This window comes from Zea mays, chromosome 9 (assembly GCF_902167145.1).
Source record: "Zea mays cultivar B73 chromosome 9, Zm-B73-REFERENCE-NAM-5.0, whole genome shotgun sequence".
Classification (NCBI taxonomy): domain Eukaryota; kingdom Viridiplantae; phylum Streptophyta; class Magnoliopsida; order Poales; family Poaceae; genus Zea; species Zea mays.
In genome coordinates, this window is record NC_050104.1 from 159,035,643 (window position 1) to 159,056,178 (window position 20,536).

The 20,536-nt window shown below is 46.3% G+C and overlaps 2 protein-coding genes across 2 annotated transcripts; both read right to left on the minus strand.

Annotated features, from left to right (window-relative positions):
• Positions 1-1,894: 1,894 nt before the first annotated feature.
• LOC100282900 (uncharacterized) lies at positions 1,895-8,623 on the minus strand. Its single transcript, NM_001155806.1, is given in 8 exon segments — positions 1,895-2,215; positions 6,100-6,186; positions 6,282-6,371; positions 6,728-6,833; positions 7,019-7,113; positions 7,210-7,293; positions 7,800-7,876; positions 8,358-8,623. Coding segments are annotated over 8 exon segments (603 nt in total). The 5' UTR covers positions 8,383-8,623; the 3' UTR covers positions 1,895-2,176.
• Positions 8,624-12,386: 3,763 nt separating this feature from the next.
• LOC100280911 (uncharacterized) lies at positions 12,387-14,049 on the minus strand. Its single transcript, NM_001367149.1, has 4 exons — positions 13,851-14,049; positions 13,477-13,745; positions 13,281-13,359; positions 12,387-13,194 (listed from the first exon to the last, which is right to left on the minus strand). Exons 1-4 carry the CDS (start codon positions 13,966-13,968, stop codon positions 12,608-12,610), a joined length of 1,053 nt encoding a protein of 350 aa, NP_001354078.1. The 5' UTR covers positions 13,969-14,049; the 3' UTR covers positions 12,387-12,607.
• Between the last annotated feature and the right edge of the window lie 6,487 nt (positions 14,050-20,536).

Here is a 20,536-nt window from a genome sequence, read left to right on the forward strand (position 1 = left end):
ATAGTATACATGTATATATACAACATTATAATCAATTGCTAGTTAATTTCATACTAATTTAACACTAGAAAAGACTAACAATACCCATAATTTTATATATCACATCATTTAAACCTAAACTAACATAGTTCATCACTTATTAATTCATCCAATACAGGTATATGCTTTGTTTTACAGATAAATGCTAGCTCATTCGAACTAACGAGTTGGCTCGAGCTCATGTCGAGCTGGCTCGTTAACGAACCGAGCTGAGATGTTAGCTCAGCTCGTGATAAAATTGAAACGAGCCGAGCCGAGCCGAGCCGAGCTGGCCACGAGTCGAGCGAGCTTACGAGCCACGAGTATTTTGTCCAGCCCTACTCACGCTCGGGGCGCTGCGGAACGGCGGAAGTGCGGAGCGGCAGAAGCTGCTTGCTGGTGCTGCTGCGGGCAGGATAAGATGACTTTATTTAGATAGTCATTTAAATAAACTGTTGTAGGCTATTTTTTATAAAAAAAACTTTATTTATATATATTAGGAAGAATATAGAGAACCTCTTCTAGTTGCTATAAGTTTAGTATAAGGAAAGGTTTTATTTTATCTTCCTCAGCTATTATAAAAAACTAGTTTTTTTCTTTTTAATAATAAAACTTTTTTTCTCGAACACACGCACAGAAAAGCTATTACAGTGGCCACTTTTAACTTTCAAAATCAAACACATGCCGAAAGAATTAACATGCCTAAAAAATAAATTAAATCTATTTTCACATCACCCCCTAAGCCTAAGGGTGTTATCTGAAAAAAAAACTCTAAGTTCGAGTACTCTACCATAATAATTCTAATAATATAAAAAATAATCGAATTGCTCAAGAAGCGTTATAGAGGTGATGTTTTATCGAGTTATTAGAGAACTACTAGCCTCATCGGAACCGTGCAAGGACTAAATGTGAGGTGGGTCATCCATGATCTAATAATCATTAAACCCTCAATCGTCGATCACCAAGAATAGCTTTATCTTAGTAGGCTAGTAGCCCACTTTAATCCGACTACGTCCAAAAAAAAATGACAAGCAAGCGTTCACATGAAATTCAACTAGCCCTCTTTGGGATGGCTTTACTTCAAAAATTACAGCTTCGATTTTTTAGCTTTATCATAAGACAGTTTAAACAAATTGGTAAAACAAGTTTCATGAATGTTTGACTTGCACGTAAAGTTCAGCTTAATATAATTAATTTTTGTGAGTTTTCTTAATTACTCTTGATGATTAGATTAAGAAAGAGACATGAATCGTTATGTCATGTAACTAAGGATATGGTGGGTATTTTTTGTGCAGCTTCATTAGAAGGTATAAAAACAATGTTTTTAAAGCACTTTTGAGGAGCTTTAAAAATTTCATAAAACTAGACTCTAGTTTCAGTTTTTTCTAAGCTAGATCTCGTGAAGCTGAACCTATTTGATAGAAAAGCTAAAATAAACTTAAAACTCTTAAAGTGAAGCTCTCCCAAATAAAGCCTTAGAAGCACACCAGTTTTTATAATCAATTTCTATTTGCAGTTTCTATAATAGTTTCTCTTGAACAAGTTAGAGTCATCTTGCAATTCGTTTAACAAAATAGCTTCTTCGATATTTTATTAGAGACGGTGGCAGGAGCCATAATTTTATCAAAGGTTGGATAGGAACCGGTAGAAGCCACATTTTTTTGTGTTCTAGCTCCTAGTAAGAAAATGGCTCTAACTCTTGGAGAGCTCTCGAAGAGAAACCGTTTTTCATGGCCCGAGTTAGAGCCGTCAAAAAAGTTGTGCCAAAGAAGCTCATAATATAATTAAACAAAAAACTAATTTTAGCTAGAGAAGAGTAGCTTCATGGTTTTTAAGAAACTATAAATCCAATTTCTATAAACTGAAATATAAGCCGATATATTTGGAACCACACTAACTTTTATAAACCAGTTCCTTAAAAACCAGATGCTCCAGGCCCTTAGAATGCCTAGAACGAGGTAAAAGAAAAGAAAAACACTTGGTCATCAGAAGACCAATTTGCGACATCAGAGGATATTCTCAATACCAATTGTCATCCACAACTATAACAGAATGGGGGAAATATCTTTACATGAGAGGTCTTCCGTAGTCCATACAGTACCCGTGTATATGGACTGGCATGCATTACATGGTACAAGCAATACACAAAAGTGTTCTGTCACGATGCCGTTGGCCTAGGCAACCTCTTTGCAATTTCCTGTTACAGGAACGCGGTCATGTTAGGAGGAGGATGTTACATAGAAACATATTCATATTTGAAACTAGAAAAATAACATAAGAGAATACATGGCTGGTAAAAACAGATGTGATATTATGTTTGGGGGTCACAAATAAATCCACATATCATAATGATATACCCAAGTGTCGATGATATGTCGATGGCTAGCATAATGCAGCTTCCCTGCCCTTGGGCTGCTTAATGTGAAGTTTCTCAGGCCGTGCAGATGGCATAGTCCTGCATGATGTGTGTATTTTTGTGCCATCGCCCTCCGTGTCGTGGCCACGGATCTTGGACACAGCTCATTGTGTGTGTGCATAAAGGCGTAGAAAAGAAGCTGCAGTGGTTGCGTGATTTATTGTACACGCCGAAAGCAGCCAGGCTCACCCAGGACTTCTCATCCAGAGCTGCAGCATATGCTGGAGGAACAAGACATGGCATCTCCACCTTGTCGGACTGCTCTAGCGCCTTGCCGCGCGCAGCTTGATGTGAGTGACAGCCATGAGGCATGAACATTATCAAGGGCTTATCAGTGGTCCTCATGGTGGTACACCGCTTCTCCAAGTACGCACATTTTCTTTTCTAAGCTACCCCTACCCTACGGTCTCCATCACATAGGTCTTCTTTGACAACATAGACACATAGTGCGCTAAGTGCGGCTTCATGGGCTGCCATGTCCACTATCGGTGACCATGACCCTGCCTTAACCAGCACATTCTGGACAGAGTTGTCCAACCTCGTAGGTGTCAAAACCGATGGCCAACCAGAGGTTACAAATCACACATTCGGCATGTACATGCATTGTCTTGCTAGTGATCGTCCTTAGAGTTGGCTTCAATGGCTTCTTAGGGCAAAATAAGGGTGTGTTTGGTTTAGCTTTTGGCTTTGGTTTTTGCCTCCTAAAAGCCAAACCAAAGAGATGGATCTAGAAAGCAGCTTTTTCTAAAAGCCGACTTTCTCGAAGTGCAAAACTAAAAACACCTATATACCTGCTTTTAGTGGCTTTCGGATGGAACTGTGAAATATATATAGAAGAACTTTTAGCGGCTTTTAATAGTTTCCACCGAATGGTTTTTAGCTTTTTTCACAGCTCAGCCCACAGTAGTTTTTTTTCACAGCCACAATCCCAACCAACAGACCCTAATGCTACCACACATCATTCCAAACGGCGCTGAAGACTGCCCATTTAATGTGGTTTAGCCTAAACCACATTAAATCGATATCTTACGAGCCAGGAATTGTTTAGTATTGTCCTTGGGACAAGCAGCTTGGAGCTCGTGGCATGTTTTTGGATGAAATCCATGACCATTTTGTCCATGCTCAAGAGCTGATGAAGCGCCAATATGACAAGGGCCACTGTGCTTGGAGTTTGCAATTTGTCGTTGGGTGACTCCTTTTGCATCAGCGCATGATGAAAGGCCCTAGTTTTTTTTTCTCGAACAACGCAGAAGATATGCGTGTCATTTCATTAAGAAGAGTAGACAGTACACAACACCCACAGACACCCTTACATACCAACCTGAAATACTAGATAAAACAGGCAGAATAGCCTGAAACAAGACCAACAGCAGGCTCCAAAGAAAAAAGATTTGCTGCAAACAGTGGCAGACCTAGGTTTTTTATATAGGGTGTGCCGCAACAAATTTTTTTATATACAATTATATACAATGTCTACCCATATCTGCCATACGTGATCAAAATAAACCTAGCACTGGATTGAGACATTGTCTCGTATGGATAAAATTCAGCACTAACTTGTGTGTTTCCATTCCAACAAATCATAAAGAAACTGAAATGATCTTCCTACACATGATAAAAACAACCTCTGTTGTACAATACCAGGAGTGCACTGAATATTCAATAAGACTAGAGAAGCCTAACCGTCACAAAGATTACCAAATAATTGTTACAAACCTTGGGGATTGGACAACTACAGACGTTGTCACCGAGGGGAGCAGGGGAAGACATTCATGCCTGAACCGCTGGATCTAGGAGACAGGCAAGCGGCGGACGCTAGTCACCAGGGGAGGCGCCGCGGGAACTGGGCGGCGGGCCATAGGCCTTGTGGCACCGGGCCGGCGACGACCTGGCAGGCGGTGACTGGGTAGCCTGGCCCTAGGTGGCTTGGCGGCTAAGCGTCGGTGTCCCAATGTCTTGGCGTGAGGGTGGGCGCTCGAGCAAAGAGATAAAGAGTGCGAACTGTGAAGGGGAAGGGATCCTTGGTGAGCTGGCGGGGTCTTGGGTGAGCTGGCTTAGGGTGTGCCACGGCCCACCTAGACCCCCCTTGGGTCCGCCCCTGGCTGCAAAGCTTTCTACATGACCAACATGAAGCAGTAAAACCCTAGTTTGGTTTTGGTAATTGAGTGACAAACTAAGTGGACTAATATGTATTTATGTTGAGATACACAGCCGGTAAGTACACAGGTACACTAGTATGAGAGAAATATGAGCCATTGTGGTGAAATGACTTGGATTTGCTGCTATGCTCAACTAGTGTGATGAAGGAGCTCATTGCATATGAGACATTTCATGGTATCATGTGGCTAGGTGGAGAAAATCAAAAGATATGACTTGGCTACGATGGATCAGGTTGCTAGTGTGAAGGACAAATCAAGAGGCTTTGAAGTGACAGACCACATGGTTGTGAAGCTTGAGCAAGGACCTTGGCGTCGATGGACCAAGTGCAATGGTGAAGAGCAAGCAAAGTCGTGATCGATGAACCAACAAGGTCACATGCAGGGGCGGATCTACACCCCGGGCCACCCGGTCCGTGGCCCGGGGCTTAATCCATGTAACTCTATATATTTATACGGTATAAAATAGTTAAGATAAAATGAAGAGAAAAAAATTTAGTAGATTTGACCTGAGGCATAAAAAAATTCTGGATCCGCCCCTGGTCACATGGCAACATGAAGTGGATCATATCATTCAAGAAAGGTCAAGCCAAGTTTTGTTTTGTATTGATGATCAAGTAGCTCAACAGAGAATGGTAGAACTTCATGCTATGGGCAATGACAAAAGGTAGTGTGGTTAGCTACAACCATAGATGATCATTGTTCATCATTTGATGAAGATGGAAGTTGGATGCTTGTGCAGCATTGCCAACATGAAAATGAAATGGAATGCGCAAGACAAAGATATATTTGTAGGGCATTTCATTTCACTGGTCTAAGGTTAAGTAGAGAAGAGCTTGACTGGGTTTATGATAGATGGTTGTTCTATCAAGAGGGGTTCTCTTGTGAGCTAATCGATTATCTAGTGCCGCTAGGTGAGATCTAATTCACGTTACCTTTAGATCAAGTGGCGTGGTGAGAAGTGAAAATTCTTTAGGAAATGTTTGTGAAAGGCTAACTCACGTGCACAAGTTGGTTGAACACTTGAGTAGTTAACACATTTGAAGGGTTTGAAACGTTGCTCAGAGTGATGATTGTTCCAGCACTTGACGTGTTTGGTGTGCCACCGGACACGTGGTCGTGTGTTGAATTGATCGAGCAGTTGTTGGCGTGCACCTTGGTGCCTAGTGTGCACAGGACGTGCAAGGACCGGACAGGTCCGATTGACCTGGCCAAGTGTGGGAAATTTGAAGTGGGGCATCGGCCCATCCAGTGTGCGTCCGGACGTGGGCACCAGTGCATTCTTCCAGAGAGGGTGTTTTGTGCATACTTGGGCGTTACATTGACCGAACATGTCCGATGTGCGCCAGACAAGGTCTAGATGACAATGGGTACCCACGACTCGATATTCGACGGGTATTTGCTCAGCTTGATCTTTTCTAAAGTAGAATAACATTAACAGTTGCAGCTAGAATTGCTTCTCCTCTTGCATGTTATGTAAAACAAACATTTCATGCACTCAAAGCATACCTCAAACAGTTGGTTTATATTATCAGCTGTCTTGGCCGACGTCTCAATGAAAAACATATTGTTCTTCTCTGCGTAGTCCTGCGCATCCTGCAACAAGTACACCATATCCATATGGTCAAGATCATATAGTAGCAGCCATTAACTACAATATCTATCAGTTGGCAAAGAGCATATACTCTTACCTGCGAGGATACACTTCGATTATCATGTAGATCAGCCTTATTACCAACCAAAACCATTACAATACCAGGACTACCATGCTTCTGAAGTTCCTGTGGAATGGGAAAGAAAAACAGGAGTGTTGTATTTAATCTTGAAACCAAAAACAGGGTACAAACGAAAATAGAATTTCAGAGCAGTAAGATTGAATATAATCACCGAGTCAACTGCTACACATAAATAAATATTCAAGGTGCATGATAGCTTCTAAGTTCTAATGTTGCTCAGGTACAGTCAATTGAATATCATATGATAATATCCAAGTCAATATGTTTCTAATCTGTAATGGTGTTTTAGGTACCATACATATTACATCAGAGCTTCAAGAAGATGCACAGGTCGATAATAGGGAATGGGGAGAAAACCAAGGATAAGAACTCAGAAGAGTAGAGGGTTGCTTATACTTTACCTTTACCCAATACTGTGCTTTGCTAAATGATTCCGGACTTGTTATATCATAGACAACAATTGCAGCAGCAGCTCCTCTGTAGTAAAGTGGCGCCAAGGCAGCATACCTGAAATTGACAAGCTCTCAATTCTCATGACTCTTGATTCAGGCAAAAACATGCATGTGCTGTTGTGCTTGCAAAGAAAGATGGATCAAATGTGCAAAGAATACTATCAGAAATCCTGTGGGTACGTGCGGCAAAGTATCCCAATTAGGTATCCAAAATAAGTACTGATCTCAGCACCAAATTACCTCTCTTGCCCAGCAGTATCCCAAATTTCAAACTTCACTATTGTTGAATCCTCCAATGCCAATGTTTGTGATAAAAAAGATGCGCCAACAGTTACCTGTAACCATTTGAGAAGATAAGTTGGGGAATGGAAATGCTGCAACCGAAAGTAAAGTTTCATTCATGGGTCGATCTGATCAAAACAGTAAATCACCTTGGAAGTAGGATCAAACTGACCACGAACAAAACGAAGAACAATGCAACTTTTCCCAACACCTGAGTCTCCCAGCAATACCAACTATAACATGAGAAGGTTGAAAACATTAACAAAAGTCGTTAATCAGGTATTCAGGTTTTACTAGATAAATCACAGCCACTATTAATGATGCCCTAACATAGTAAGTATGCTGAATTCTAGATCACAGCCATTATTAATGAGCAGACATAGACAAACGAAAAATTCTTGAATATATTAGGTATTGCAATATGAAGATTCGCTGGGTAAGATCCCAAAAACCCTTGGCTGCGATGAAATGTTAAGCAATTGCACAATCTACAGCATCAAAATATCCAAGAATTAATGGTACACTAAACAAGTTTCAGTACATATAGGACACTTTTATGTGCTTTTGAGCAGTTCCATATCCCCCTCCCCCCTGAGTGCTATCAAACATCTTGGCTAAAGGTAGACACGCTGATACCACAACCAATTCTAAACCAAGACAAGCAACCAAAAGAAGTGAAATAAAATATGAGATCAACCACCATAATTACAAAAGGTAGAGAGGATGGAGTTTGGCTAACCTTAGCACGCAAGTCCTTTGAACTGGCGTCTGGAGAGCTATCGTTGCTGATAGTGTTCAGCCCTCCAGTATTTCTAGCTGAATGGGAAAAACAGAAGGCGTTATATACTTAGACATTAACTAATTTCACTATCTTCTGCTATAACTGTATGATCCCCAACCACATATCACATTTGTTGACACCTTATTGTCACATTAAATCCCCAAATTAACTAAAGAAACAACTAACTCCCCAAATTAACTAAAGAAACAACTAAGTCCACCTCCACAGTACGCACTTAGCCAGGCTTCATAAACACGGTCTTTCTTTTTGGTGGTGGTGAGTATGTAACCTCCATTTCCAATCAGTCAATTTAATCTACAAAGGACAGCCCAAAACCCTAAAAACACACCAGGGATTGAGCGAATTCGCGGCAAAAAACTGCTGCACAACAAACCCCACCTGAATCAGTGCTAAACTTTGAATCTGTTCCCTCCGGCAACTAATTGAATAGAAAATACAACAATCCTACACCGCAACCTTCGAATTTTGAAGACTCGAGGGAGAGGAGGTGCGAACCTGGCACGGAGGAGGAGCAACCCATAGTGCACGCTGTCCGCCGGCGTCGACGGGGCTACCGCACCGTGGCACGAGCGCGGCAACCGGCGGGGAGGGGGGATCGGGCCTTTTGCCCTGCCTCCGACTTCGGGTAGGTCCGCCGCAGTTTGTCCTTTCTCGTCGTTGGTCTGGGGCTGGGGCTCGGGCTCGGGCTCTGAATCTCGTTGTGATGCACGCGCGACGCGTTGCTGCTGCTGAGGCTCGGGGAAAAGCGAATCCAGGTCGTTGGGGGCGTTGAGCACTCGGGCGTCATGGGTCGGCTTGTCAGTGAACGATCAGAGAGGTGCAAAGCTTATCCACGATGTTTGGGCCGGGCTGTATTCCAAGAAATCAAGAATGGGCCTCATGCAATCTGATATGACTAGGCCTTTTGTGATTGGGATGTTCATGTTGGTTTCCTTTTTTTTCCTTTTCGCGAACTGTTTTCTTTTTCCTTCTTCGCCTAAAACCGTATACGATAGTACGGCCGTACGGTACCATATAGATGGATTATTAACTTAAATACGACTACGAGTACCAGTGTAGATCTGGATATTTAAATTTGAGTTAAAGTTATCTTCAGCCCTTACCCATGTCACTCTCCTTCTTTAAACTTCACTTTATAAAAAGTAAAGTCATCTCTCTCTCTCTTTAAAGTTCACTTTATAACTTCCTTATTTTAAACTTGATTTTATTAAAAGTGAAGTCTACTATATAAAATAATGTTTTGTACAACTATATATATACAGTCTGCTGGCATAGACTAACCTACGCCACAAATGGTAGTTTCTTAATAATCAGATTTCTTAGAAGAAATGCCATAACTGAATAATCCATAGATAGATACTAAACACAAGAACTTCACCGTTCTATGATTCTACAGCCTATTTGTTTAGCTTTAATTCATACCGATTTTTATAACTTCTACAAATTTTTTTTTGTCTTTATAGATCGTAACAACAGCAGTCCAAGCAAACAGCCTGCTAGTTGAAACCGAAAGCTGAAGAATCAAGATAAGGTTCTTTGCAGCGCGATGAACTTACAGTGCTGATAAGGTTACAGTGCCTTAGCACGATTTTATCTGAATAAGAACTTGCTACCTGGTGGCCTTGTTTCGGGAGGAAATTATCCTTCACGTTCCTTCATCTTTGCCTGTCTCTTTTTCTCTGCTTGTTTGAAAAGACGCAAAATGCACTGCGAGCTCTGCAACAGGGCAGCAGTGCTTTTTTCCCTTTGATCTCTGCTGCTGCTGCTGCTGCGCGAAACTGCCTGCAGACTCGATGAAACTTCACTGGTCTAGCGAAACTTTCATCTGGACGTACGCATTCTTCTCCACTCCATGCCTCCATTGCTACCCTCGTGGTGGAACTGAACTGAACTGAACTGAACATGGCGGCCGTGCAATGCAACCAAACCAAACCAACCAACCAACCAACCGTGCATGTGCACAAAGCAGTGGAGGAGGTCGATTGCAGAGTTTACCTGCAGCAGCGCCCCTCCGGGCTCTGGCTGTAAAGGCAAAGGGGGCCGCTGCCTGCTGGCTGCTGCACTGTCCGTAGTGTGCTCGTGCAGGAATGTTTCTTCGCTTTCGCTTTCCTTCCAGTGCGGCCACCCACCATCCTCGTCTCGTCTGCCCCCCCCCCCCCCCCCCCCCCCCCACACACACACACACGCGCTGCTGCATTCGGCATGCCTGATGCGTCCGAGGGAAGAGAGGACAAGCGAAAGCAGCTCTGGATTTGGGAGCAGCCGAGCAGGGATGTGACATGTCAAGAAGAGCCCGCCGAGCCCAAAGAGAGGTGGCGGTGGTCCATGCAGCACGGAGCACGCTTTCCCCCCTTTGCCTTTCCTAAAGGGACTCCAATTTCACTTTGTTGCAAGGAGAAAAAAAAGGAGGGTGTAGGTTGTTTTATAGGTAGAAGACTTCTTTTTTTCCCCAGTCCTGAACTGTTGGGGTTCTGAAATCCAGAACCACCAGAGTCCAACTGATGATGATCATGGTCATGCTTGGTGATGTACCCCCACTGGTGTGGATCAAGCTAGTAAAGGATCAGGTTAAAAGTGCTACTGCTGAGAAGTCAAAGCCACAGGCAAGCACAGAACGGTCTGATTCGTGTGAGCTTGTTCGCTGCGGATTTAATCTCCATAGGAACAAGCTCGCACGACGATTGAAGCCACATTGCGACTGCAAAAGCCAAGGACAGGAAGGAAACTACAGCTACGCCCATCCGGTAAAGCACCAAGCTGATCTTTTTACCAAGATACTGCATTTGGTAAAGAGACAATGGTGTGGTACGGAGTAATTAAGGTGGTTGTTTCACTTGCAAGTTACCAGGGCTCCAATTACCAGGCCACCTAAAAGTTCGTTGGAGTCAACTACTAGAACCAAAAGGCATGCATGACATGTGGCCCGCTAAAGTCACCCCACCAGGCCTTGCGGGACGCTGGTACTGTCCAGCCAGCCAGTCAGTCCTGCGCCAGAACCGAAGGGCCTGTCTGTCCAGAGTATAGGTTAGCACTTGGCGCAGACAGCACCAGCCACAGCCAGCGTGCGCAAACTGTCCAATGCCCCATGGCTTCTGCAGCCGTCTTGGAGCCAGGGAAACGGGCTGCGAGCAAGAGGACAGGCGGTGAGGTGGCAAAGCCAAGGATTAAAAGGACCCAAACCCAAGCATGTGGTTAAGGACCCACGCAGTCCCAAAGGGCACCAACAGTCTCGTTTGTTTGCTTCGTGCCTTTTGATAGATTCCCTTTTTTTCGTTTTTTAACAACAGGTACGTAAGTTTTCTTTTATTTTTTGAAAAAAAGGGGGATGTCATAAATAAAGAGATAAAAGGAAGAAAGGTGGGACGCCAAAGATAAACAAGAGGAGACGTTCAGAGCAAAAGACGAGCACAAAGCCCTTGGCTTTTCGTTTGGGCGGGAGTTTACATGGACCGAGTCCTGTTGCAATGACCGGCCATCATACCGTAGCATCACGTAAAAAAAACCTACCTACCTCTCCTCCAGCCGTCCAATCTGATCTGGTTATATAATTCCGTCGGCGCATTTATTTTTTTCTGTCTCGTGCAAACCAATTTTAAATCGGCGGGTTTTGCTTGAAAACTACGCGATCCGATCCGATCCGAACAAAACCAGCGCCTAAGCTGCTATTTGTTTTCTCTCTCTCTCTCGATTATCCAGCGTGCTCTTTGTTTTCTCTTCTGGAACGGTCCAGCTCCGACCTTTCAACGAAAGAGACAAGAGCTCGCGCATTTCAATCCTTTTTTCCCCCCTTTCTGGTGGAAAACAGTATACAATGGAAGAACCAGTAGGCAATTCCTTCGTGGACAGAAGGAGAACACTCTGTCGAACAGCGTGGAAGCGGAACAGGTAGCCGGCTCCTGCATGTGCCAGGAGTAGCGACTGAATATTCTTTTCAGTTCAGGCCTAAAAAAAGTCCATGATGCTGACACGGTGCTTATGCAAACATCATAAACAAAAAAGATCTCGTAGCTTACTTTATCTAGTTTGAATCCTGACATGGGATTTTATCTTCAATTCCCCTTCCTTACTTTATCTAGTTTGAATCCTGACATGGGATTTTATCTTCAATTCCCCTTCCTCTTTTTTTTTCTTTTTTGAACCAGAAAGACAGTTCCCAGGTCTGAAATCTGATGAATACCGATCAGCTAGAAGCAGGCACAGAGAGAATGCAAGACGGGGTCGGTGGTGGTCGGTGGTGCGGCCTGGTTGGGCATGAAAAATGCGTGCGAAAAAGAGCGCACGCAACGCAAATCAAATGGAGCTCCAAGCCCGCCCGTTTCCCGTTCGGATAACGCCTCGGACCGACGCATTCTACAGAACGTCAGAAAATGCGGCCCAGGTCGTCGGCAGGAGTAGGAGCACACGGTTCAGCGTCGGTGACCACGCAGTCGCACTTCCCGACCAGTTTGTTCATCGCGTCTGTTACAGAACTTCGCTACCGAATGAAGCACCCCAGCATTCGAGCATAACAGAGCGTCAAGAAGATGGGAACGAAAGGATTCAATTCAACGGATGAAGCAGGCAGAATTGCGTCAGAGAAATAACCCTAGAGCTCTACCGTCGACGATATGTACATGTCGATTTCTTTTCTTCCCGGCCGGTCGGCCGGCCGGCTAAAGGTTAAAGCCGACGACGGATCGGGTGAGCTCGCTGACGCAACCAAGGGACACCGTGCGTGCCCACGGCCGGCGGCGGTTCCCGTCACGTCACATCACGGAGCAGGCGTTGGGGTTCTCGTCGCTGAAGAGCTGCGGCGGCGGCGGCGGCGGCGCCACGTCGAAGCGGTACGGGTACGGCGGGTACGCCAGCTGCGGCTGCGGGTAGTGGTGGGCGGGGTTGGCGAGGCCCACGCCGTCGCCATTGCCGTAGTACGACGGGTACGGGTAGTAGCTGGCGGGGGGCGGGGGCTGCTGCTGGTACGCCGCCACGTACCCGTACGGGTACGGCGGCGCCACGCGGTACGTGCTCGCCCCCGCCGGCGCGGCCATCAACGCCGCGGCGGCCGCCGTGGACGGGGCCACCGGCACGTCGTCGGCCCCTTTGCCCTTGTCTTTCTTGTCGTCGCCGCCCGCCGCGCCCGCGCCCTTGTTCTTGTCTTCGCCGCCGCCGCTGCCGCCGCCGCCGTCCTTCTTGTCCTCGTCCTTGCCATCGCCGTCTTTCTTGGCGGGCGCCACGGCCTCCACGTCGCGGTTGAGCTTCTCCTTGAGGTACGAGAGCATGTCCGGGACGTCCATGGTGCCCGTGACCTTCACCTCGTCCTTGGCATTGCCCTCCAGCACCACGTCCTTCACGCCTGCACCGACCGGTCAAAGCCCAACAGCGTCAGTTTCTAGAGCCGCGCGGCGCACCGAGACCGAGACTGCCAGAATCTGTGCTCACCTTTGAACTTGTAGATGCGTCGCCTGATGCGGTCGCCGCAGCCGTCGCAGTGGAGGCGGATCTTGAGCAGCACCGTCTCCTGCGGAGAACCAAAAGCAGATGCGTTGTTTAAACCAGTCTAGCTCTAGCGGCCTGCAGCAGGTCACAAGAGTACGTAGTTGGGTGGCGTGGGCGGCATTGCCTGCCGCGTACCGACCTCCTTGGGTTTCTTCTTCTCCTCCTCCGCCGCCTGTTGCTCCTTAGCCTCCTCCTTGGGGTTCGCGCCCTTGTCCCCCTTCTTCTCGCCGGCGCCAGCGTCCTGTTGGGGCTCAGCGGCGGGGGGCTTTGGGGGGACGCCGCCGGCAGAGACGACCTCCACGGGCTTGTTGGTCTTGGCCTCGAGCCGCGCCTTGAGCGCGCCCGCGTCGGCCGTGCCCGCCACGACGACCCTGTTCGCCGCGACGTCCGTCACGATCGACCCGACACCTAGCGAGCGCCGGCGAATCAGACGGGAGAAGCAAACGACGGGAGTACAGTACACAGAAGAGCGCGTAGAATAGAACGGAGATCGCCGCGGCGAGGGTACGTTACCAGGCACGCGCCTGATGGCCTTCTTGACCTTGTGCGCGCAGCCGGCGCAATGCAGGTCCAGCTTCAGCACGACGGGCTGCGCGGCCTCCTCGCCGTCTCCTCCCTTTCCCGCACCCATGGACGGAGACTGGACTGGGAGTCCTCTCTGGATCGTTTGGGTTTCTTCTTCTCAGAGTGGATGTGCACTTGTGCGTACCGGTTGGTCTGACGAAGAGGAGGGGAAACACAAACCGGAGGCATAAATAGGAAGAGAGGCGCCACGCGCGTGGGGACTGGGGATGGGAGGACCGGAGGAGAAAGGATGGAAAGGGAAAGGGGGGGAGGGAGGGAGCTAGGTGGGGCCACGGGGTCAGACGGTGTCCGCGTCGGACAAAGTGGAGCCTCGCCGGCCGCCGGGGGTTTCTGCCAGGCTGCTCATGTCTGGTGGGGTGGGGTGGAGGTCTCTGGTTGGATGGATGAGTGCCCGTTACGTTACGGTCAGCTGTTGCGTCATCGCTCTCGAAGATTTTGTCAGCGCTTCTAGTCTGCTGTATACCTGCTAGAGTACTTGTGCCGCTGTGCTGTACTCGTACTCCTGGTACCTTGTGGACTGCAGGCTTGCTGACGGTGGCATTTGCTTTCATGTCCGAAGGATACAACACAAGCAGAGGCAAGTCGAAAATACGTGCCTCTTTTGATGCGAAAACATGTGCTGCCACCACCGACCAGACCAATCTACACCATTGCTATCGTGTCTTCTCCGTTGCTTAGACCAACTCCAGCAGCACTCCGCATGCGGCTCCGTATCCGTATTTTGCGGAGTCTAGCACACTATTCATCAGTCCAGCAGGCTCCGTATCCGGCTCCGTAAAACGCACGGCGTGTACCCAGACTCCCCATTTCCACGCTTTCTCTCTCCTCTCCGCAGCTCTCTCGCGGGCGCGCGCGCTTGCTGGCGGGCCCCAGGTGTCATAGACTGCATGCGGAGTGGGATGGGGAGTGTTGCTGGAAACGGAGCCGGATACGGAGAGGAGAGAGAATGTGTCGGCCGCGCGTTTTAGGGATACGGAGTCGCACACTGCTGGAGTTGGTCTTACAATAGGAAGAATGAAAGGAAAACTGCACATGCACAGACTTGGCAAACCGATATACGACTATACGAGTAGTTTCGCTACAGTAAAACATTTGCTCCGTTGTTCGTGTGCGAGTAGTATCGGCAGTGGCATTAGTCACACATCGTCTATTTTGCACTACACTGTGTTGACACCCTTTTGGAGGCGCTAATCACTTCAAAAGAACCAGTGGCGGTGCTCTCTGGTCAGGCGCGGACGGGCCGCGGCACAGGGTCGGACGGTCCGCGACCTGGCGCGAGGCGGTGGTGCTCTCTGGTCAGACACGGACGGTCCGCGGCACAGGGCCGGACGGTCCGCGACCTGGCGCAGGAGCTAAGGTTCCCTGCCTGACGGCCGGACGGTCCGCGCGTGCGCAAGGGCGGCGGGAGGTCGTCGGCGACGCCTGGATCTCACTCCCGGGAGGGACCCCGTCGGGGAGGAGAGATCCTAGGTGGTGTCTAGGCTCGGGTAGACCGACCTAGACTCCTCTAATCGACGTAGAGCCGAGGAGAGGCGGAGAATTTGGGGATCGAGAGGCTAAACTAGAACTACTCCTAATTGTACAGGAAATAAATGTGAAATAGAAGTTGTATTGATTCGATTGATGATTACAAATCGGCCGTAGACCTCTCTATTTATAGAGGAGGGGGGCTGAACCCTTTACACAACTGATTCCGAGCTAATTCCGCGAATATAGCTAACAACCGTAACACAAACTTGGAACCCTAATCTGTTCTGCGCACGCGCGGACCGTCCGGCCCACAGGCGCGGACCGTCCGGACCGCGGACCGTCCGGCCTCAGGGTTGGACCGTCCGCTGGCTCATTTTTGGTTCAAACATATGCCCCCTGCCTTTTGGTGGAGCTGGGCGAACCAAAAGCAGCTAACTCGATGTGATCACATCAGTTCTCTTAGGCATCTTGCCACATACTAGAATGGTACTGTTTGAGGAAACGCCCATTCAAAGCCTTAGGTAAATCCTTGCCTTGTAATGTTTGTAGTAAATAAGCGTTACCAGACACCACCTGTTTTACTTTATAAGGACCCTCCCAGCTTGGCGACCATTTCCCGAACTTCGGGTCTCTATTCCTTAGAGGCAGGATGGTCTTTTACACCAGGTCCCCTACTTGAAATGATTTTGCTTTGACCTTCTTGTTGTAGGCCCTGGCTACCATAATCTTGTCCTTTTCTATTGCTCCCAAAGCTATCACCCTCTTGTCGGTCACCTCATCAATATTATCCGTCATTGAATTATAATAATCAGTGATAGTTAGATCATTTTGTCTGGCGAACCTGACAGCATTCAAACTTATTTCCACAGGCAACACTGCTTCATGTCCATAGACAAGCTCAAAAGGAGATACTTTAGTAGCACTATGTTTAGATATTCTATGAGCCCATAAAGCTTCGGACAAAATCTTATGCCAATGCTTAGGGTTATCAGATATCTTCTTTTTATCAAATTAATCAATGTTTTATTACTAGACTCGGCCTGTCCATTGGCCTGAGCATAATATGGAGATGAATTAAGCAGCTTAATTCTATATAATTCAGCAAATTCACGTACCTCCTTTGACATAAAAGAAGTCCCTTGATCTGTAGTCAAGGTCTGAGGAATGCCGAATCTATGAATGACATGTTCAGTTATGAACTCAATTACCTCCTTGTGTGTCATGTTCTTTAGAGCAACGGCTTCAGTCCATTTGGTAAAGTAGTCAGTGGCAACTAACACGAACCGATGCCCCTTTGATGATGAAGGATGAATTTCTCTAATAAAGTCTAATCCCCATCCTCTGAAAGGCCAAGGCTTGATGATAGGATGTAATTCGGCTGCAGGGACCAACTGTAGGTCGCCGAATTTTTGACACACTTGGCAACCCTTGTAGTACTTGAAACAATCAGCTATCATGTTAGGCCAATAAAAACCAGACCTTCGCAACAGCCTTTTCATCTTTGGAGCCGATTGATGGGTACCACAAATTCCTTCATGCACTTCGGCCATGGCTAATATAGCATCATCTGGGCCCAAGCACTTAAGCAGGACGTCGTTGACTGTTCGGCGGTAGAGTTCGTCACTCATCAAGACATACTTGAAAGCTGTTCGCGAATGTTCTTATCTGTCCTGATATTGGGATTTCGTAAATAATTAAGTATATGTGTCCTCCAATCACTTGCATCAGCTTCATTATCAGCCGAATCAATTAAGAGAACATTTCTGGTAACCCCAAACGGTCCGATGTCTTGACGCGGACGGTCCGCGACCTAGGGATTTGGCCCTGCACCGGTTATCAGATTTTCAGTGTTGTGAAATCTCCCTCGCTTTATCCGATAACCTGATGCGTCTTGTACCAAATTGTTAGCTCTATGATTCTCAATTCTAGAGATATGCCGAATACTGAATTCGTCAAAAGAATGAATTATACCCCCAACATTTTTCAAGGTAACTATTTAGAGTACCATCAAAACATTGATATTCTTCTAACACTTGTTGGACAACCAGCTGAGAATCACCAAATACCTTCACATGTTTTACTCCCATACCATTTAAAAGTTCCAAGCCGAATAGGAGGGCCTCATATTCAGCTTGATTATTAGTGCAATAAGTTTTCAATCGGCTAGAGAAGTCGAAGGAGACATTACTTGGTGAAACAAGTACGATGCCAATTCCTTGCCCTTCATTGCAAACTGATCCATCAAAATATAAAGTCCAAGGAGTAACAGTGAGGTATGACATGTCTAGTTTACGAATATCATTCATCCGATGTTCTACAATGAAATCCGCTACGACTTGGTCTTTCATAGATTTCAATGGTTCATAGGCCAAGTCATATTCTATGAGTGCATAAGCCCACTTACCAATTCTACCACTCATGATTGGGTTATGCAACATGTATTTGATCACATCGGCTTGACCAGAAACAGTGCAATGACTACACAGTAAATAACATCTACATTTGGTGCATGCATAAAACAAGCATAAGCATAACTTCTCAATAAAAGTGTACCTTGTTTCAGCATCCACCAACCTTCGGCTTAGATATGTCACCACATGCTCCTTCCCCTCAGTTTCTTGTGTCAGAACAGCCCCAATGACCTTATCTTCAGCTGCAATGTATAATCGGAATGGTACTCCTGCTCGTGGTGCTTTTAATACGGGAGCCGAAGATAAGTATTTTTTGATGAGATCAAATGCCTCTTGCTGTTCTGCCCCCCAAGTGAATTCGGCATCATTCTTAAGCCGAAGAATAGGGGTGAACGCATCAATCTTCCCGGCTAGGTTAGAAATAAACCTTCGTAAATAATTCACCTTACCGAGAAACTTCTGTACTTCGACCTTACAAGTCGGAGGTCCCACATTCCGAATAGACTTGATTCGGTCAGGGTCTATTTCTATACCATGTTCATGGATGACAAATCCTAAAAACTTACCAGCCGACACTCCAAAAGCACATTTACGTGGGTTCATTTTCAAACCATACCGACACATTTTATCAAAGGCTTTGCGCAAATCAGCTATATGAGGACCAAATTCAGCCGATTTGACTACAATATCATCAATGTAGACTTCCACAGTGTTTCCTAACAACTCATGGAAGATCAGATTCATAGCCCTCTGATAAGTAGCACTAGCATTTTTAAGACCGAATGTCATGACAACCCATTCAAATAAACCAATGAAGCCTGGACATATAAAGGCCGTTTTAGACGCATCCTCTTTGGCCATGAAAATCTGGTTATATCCGGCATTACCATCAAGAAAGCTAATAATTATATTTCCTGATGCATTATTGATTAATGTGTCGGCTATGGGCATAGGATATTCATCTTTAGGAGTTGCTCTATTTAAATTGCGAAAATCAATGCATACCCTAAGCTTACCTGACTCCTTCTTCTCTACCGGCACAATATTGGAGACCCACTCTGCGTATCTGCAAGGTCTAATAAAATTAGCTTCTAGCAGCCGGTGGATTTCGTCCTTGATTCGTGGGAGAAGATCTGGACGAAAGGTTCTAGCTTTCTGCTTGAAAGGTCTGAAACCGAACTTAATAGGCAGCCGATGTTCGACGATCTCTCGGCTTAGTCCAGGCATCTCAGTGTAATTTCAAGCAAAACAATATGAATATTCCTTCAATAGACCGATCATCTCATTTCTAGGCTCGGTCTCCAGGGTCTTGTTTACAAAAGTCGGTCTTGGAGTGTTACCATCTCCTATGTCAATCTCCTCCAACGGATCAGCCGATGTAAATCCCTGTCCTAGTTTATCAAGATCTCTGAATTCCTCTATCATGTTCCCCACAGAGGAATCAGATGATCTTTGTGTGATGGCGGACTTTCCGGTCTCGGGGACCGGATCATCCGTAATACTGTCTTTTCGCTGCGGTAGATGTTCGGTCTTAAAGTCCGAACTGTTTTATGAAAGACCAGACCATCCGGCTTTGAGAGCCGAACTGTCCGTGATCAAAGACTCATGAACTTTGTGTGTATTCATCATTTAAACTTTATTTAGGATTTAGCCGATTCTCCATCGGCTCTAGCATTACAGGAATGAAACCTTTCTTATCTATACTTATGAACTGATAGTCAGAAAAATCTACTCATGTGAGACATGTAGCAGTCTCATAAGTCCAGAGTACAGGGGCATCGGCCACAGCGATGCAGGCCGATACATCAGCATGTACTTGTTCTACATCATCGCCTACCCATTGTATTAGCATTTGATGTAATGTAGAAGGTATACATTGATTGGCATGAATCCAATCTCTGCCTAGAATTAAACTGCAATTTCCTTCTACATCAGCGACGAAGAATGCAGCAGCAAGGGTCTTAGTCCCGATGGTTAATTCAACGGACGTGACTCCCCTGGCTTTAATCAAACTATCCCCAACACCGCTGAGGGTCATGTTGGTCTTGACAAGTTCGTCATCTTGTTTACCTAATTTTCTATATAATGAATAAGGCATTAGATTTATAGCCACCCCTCCATCTACCAACATCTTAGCAATCGGTATTCTATCAATTTGACCGCACACGAAGAGCGGCTTTAAATGATTTACCGATTCCTTTGGTTTAGTAAAGGCGGCTTCTTTAGGACCAAACTCAAACTGGGCAACAACAGGTTCATCGTCACCGATAATAGTACAATTGGCAGAAAATGTAATAACATTTACATCCATACCTGGGCGTTCTGGAGAAGCCTCGTAGTCGACCAAGTCCTCTCCCAGTAGGTCGTCTTCTTCCATTGATGTTGGCGTGTTGTCGGAGGCTTCCTGGTGAAGGACGGACGGTCCGCGCGTAGGGGCCGGACGGTCCGCGCGTAGGGGCCGGACGGTCCGTGCCTGGTGCAGACTGTCCAACCATGCTGGCCGAGCTATCTGCCATACCTGCAGGGTGCTGCACAAGTGTTGTTTGATTTTCTATTTTTGTGGCCGTTTGTTTTTCCTCAACGGCCTTTGGTCTCCATTTCTTTTGCGGTGGCGGGTATAGTGGATGTGTGTCATTGAATATCTTTTCCGCCTCCTTCTCCTGGCTCTCCTGTGCTCTTAGGCGTTGTAATTTTCTCATTTGGGACTGTGTCAATCCCGCTGGGCACCATCGA

What these genes read in the sequence shown, in the direction of transcription:
- LOC100280911 (NM_001367149.1), bottom strand. Translation starts at nt 13,968, where the DNA reads ATGGGTGCGGGAAAGGGAGGAGACGGCGAGGAGGCCGCGCAGCCCGTC. An exon ending in AGAAGAAGAAACCCAAGGAG is followed by an intron (nt 13,360 to 13,476) that starts GTCGGTACGCGG and finishes GGTTCTCCGCAG; the next exon opens with GAGACGGTGCTGCTCAAGAT. An exon ending in ACGCATCTACAAGTTCAAAG is followed by an intron (nt 13,195 to 13,280) that starts GTGAGCACAGAT and finishes CGGTCGGTGCAG; the next exon opens with GCGTGAAGGACGTGGTGCTG.